The sequence below is a fragment of the Clinocottus analis genome, unplaced genomic scaffold (assembly GCF_023055335.1).
Source record: "Clinocottus analis isolate CAN_PGR_092001 unplaced genomic scaffold, fCliAna1.0.p SCAF_21, whole genome shotgun sequence".
Classification (NCBI taxonomy): Eukaryota; Metazoa; Chordata; class Actinopteri; order Perciformes; family Cottidae; genus Clinocottus; species Clinocottus analis.
The window spans coordinates 10,455,171-10,458,473 of NW_027175943.1; the positions used below are offsets into that span (position 1 = coordinate 10,455,171).

At 40.1% G+C, this 3,303-nt stretch overlaps 1 protein-coding gene across 2 annotated transcripts in view; it reads left to right on the top strand.

The window, feature by feature from the left end:
* Positions 1–3,303, top strand: part of tspan5a (tetraspanin 5a) — a 13,155-nt gene continuing 9,852 nt past the window's right edge. For both annotated transcript variants that reach the window (XM_068587519.1, XM_068587520.1), the window contains exons 1-2: positions 1–374; positions 2,734–2,784. In XM_068587519.1, coding sequence (XP_068443620.1) covers positions 294–374; positions 2,734–2,784 — 132 coding nt within the window. In that variant the 5' untranslated portion in view covers positions 1–293. The remainder of the gene's footprint in view (positions 375–2,733; positions 2,785–3,303) is intronic.

The following is a 3,303-nucleotide window of genomic DNA, read 5'->3' on the forward strand; positions in this document are numbered from 1 at the left end:
ACGCCTCCTCCAGGCGCAATTCGCCCAGAAAACAGCGGATCTATTTTTTTTTATTCTGCGGTTAACCGCGTCAACGTCCGCTTTCGATCTCCCCGCGACCCCGTGTGTGCACTCGCCCCGGACCCGTCCTGACATGCTCCCGGTGCGGATTCGAAGCTGGCTGTGAGAACCTTTTGAAGCGGACCGAGTGGAAATGCCTCCCCGGAGCGCTGAACCTGTTCCACCCCGCACACAAAGCCTGTGAAGCAGGCCGTGTGTTTTTTCTTCCCCTCACGCGCCGATGATGCTCAAACATGTCGGGGAATCAGTACAAAGGCAACGAAGTCAGCTGCTGCATCAAATACTTCATTTTTGGTTTCAACATCTTGTTCTGGGTGAGAAGCTTTATTATTTTATTTGCCTGCGCATCTATCTGGTTCAGTTCGGCTATTATCGTGTTCACCGGCCAATGGGGAGGAAGGCCCCAATTACATCGCATTTTAGCCTTCATATTCCTATCAAGTCAGATCAGTGCATGCGCGCCTTATTGTGGTTCTAGTGGTCCGGTGAAGCAGTTGCAGAGTCTTGCGGAGAGCTAATCGGCTTTTAGCAGTGAACTAATGATAGCTCAGCCTCGGCGTCCGGCTGCAAGCTTATCATTCATATCACACTCTATTTAGACATGATGTCACGGCTCAATAATTGACGTCATTCACGTCAAACGCACGGGAGACTGTAAGGAAGAGTTCAAACGGTTTAAAGCACAATGAGGCGTTCACGTGAATATGTTAAATTTAGGCTGCAACGACCAGTTGTTTTCCTCACCGGTTTATGTGAAGAATACTGTCAGTGAATTATGTCAGAGTCCTCTCGCGAGTTCCCAGACTGTCACTTTACTGTCACATGAAATAAAAGAAAAGCAGTGAATCTTTATGTAGTTGTACTTGGAAATGTTTTCCTTGATGAATTAATAATCACTGAAACTGATCAATTGTCTGTCCAACTTATAATCAACCCGTCACTTATTTCTGCTTTACTGTAAACGTTTCTCACATTGTATTTGATATATTCTGCAAGAATAGCATGTTCTTGAATTGCAAATACAATTATATATTTCAAGTTATATTTATTAAAACATTTTTTTCTATATTTGAAAAATGTGCTCACAATGATTTCTGATTAATTTCATGATATACCAATAAATGGTCAATACAACATCGGGAAACTGTGAAAAACATCTATAACAATAACCTAGAGACAAGCGTATGCCATCCATTTTAAAAACCTAGAATCGTCACATTTTTTGCCATTTCGGGCTTTAAGTTAATCTCATAGACACAAAGTGAAGGCTGTCTGTGTGGGCGACTCCAAACACACCTACGGTTCCAGCTCTCAAAGTACAAAGGGTTGGGTGAAGGTGAACAACAATTGAAGGGTGTTGATGATGAATAAATACACTCTCGGCCAATCCCATCGCTGTCTCTTTGCTCTGAAACAGCGAGGCCAATCACACTGCAGCTCACACAGATGTGCAGCCAGAAGGCAGAAATCAGAAGACCATATCAGAAGGCAGATATGTTATATGTTATATATGAACAGTCATATATTTAAAGCAGTTCTGAAAGGCAGAGGGGGCGAGGGTAGGAGGGGGGAGGTTTGATTTGTGATTTGAATCAAGAAAAGTTTACATTTTTAAGTAGTTCAATAGTACAATGATGATAGAAACAAGTCAATAAAACATAAAGCATAGATGTAGGAGGTAGAAGTAAAAGAGGACTCAGGATTCATGAGCTCCAGTAATTGGGTGTCTCTGTCTGATGTGTGTGTCTTCTTCTGCGCTTTGATGTAGGTAAGCAGTAAGCGGTCAGTGTGATATCACTGCACTTTGACTCCGCTCTCATCCAATCCGAGGTATTGTAGGTCCGTCCTGCTGCCTTCAGATGGCTGCAGGGATTTAATGAACGAGAGGAGACAATTCTCCCTCAGTGAATTTAGAGATTATTACATGTTTAGAGATTTACCTTTTTTTAGTTTGCTCGTGTTGACAAAACATGAGTGACACTGCTCCAAAAACATACCTTTACTGTCAGAGCAACAACTGTGTTTGTGCTGTTTGTTGGCCTCCTTCTCAGCAAAGATAATTCAAGGTCAGGTAAACACCAAACTGGTTGTCCTGGTCTTTGAACTGTCAAAAATGAGGCCCTTTGTTTAAAATAATTGCTTAAATGATTGATCAATTATCAAAATAGTTGAAAAAGTTTCTACCAATCACTAATCTACTGTTGCGGCGATAGAAAGCTCATCATTTACAAATCATTGCAATATACACATGTCATTTTGTGTAAGGTTGCATGCCTTTCCTTTTTAGGAATGCTGTCTCCGCAGTTAATAACTCACAATGCAACACAAGGTGATGAAGACCACAATACATAAATAATGAAAAGAAATTCATACTCCAATATCTTGTATTGGACATGAGGGTGGGATGTTTTCATCCATGTAATAATATCATGATTAGTGAAAGCTAAACAATAACAACTGCACATTTCATTTGTGACGTAATGACATCATTGGTTCTTAAATCAGTATTGGTGAATATATGAGGTTACACATACCATGAAACAATAACAGAGCTACATCATACTGCAAGAGAAATAAAGACAATATGAGCGAGAGCAGGTGGACAGAGCCACAAAGCCTCAGAGGAAACGTCAACACACGGCTGCAGTGATATGATTTGACTGTGTTTTGCAGCTGCTGGGCATGGCCTTGGTTGGGATTGGATTGTGGGCATGGAGTGAGAAGGTAAGCAGACGCGCCAGCATTAGTGATAGCGCACATTAGAAATACTCTTAAGTCTGTTATTACTTTCTTTCAACTTACAAATACTTTCTGACATGCTGACAACTTTTATTTTTATTTTGATCAAAGGCTGTGTCATGATAATTATTTTTTTTCGTGTTATTACTATTAAGAGTTGAACTAATATATATATATATATATATATATATATATATATATATATATATATATATATATATATATATATATATATATATATATATAAAATAACGCGTTAACTCATTGTGATTAAATTACTGGATTAATCGTTAATTTTTTAACGCATGCGCAGAATGAGCTTCCATCAGATCGGAAATTCAACTATTTCCGCTCCAATGCAGTCAGACGTGCGGGAAGACGTCGGCGAGGGGCGTTCAAGAGGAATACGTCAAACCAGCCTCACTGAACAACGTAGACCCCTCACTAAGTCTACCTGTGACAAGCTGAGTAGCACAGTTGCGGAATTAATATTGTTGAGGATGA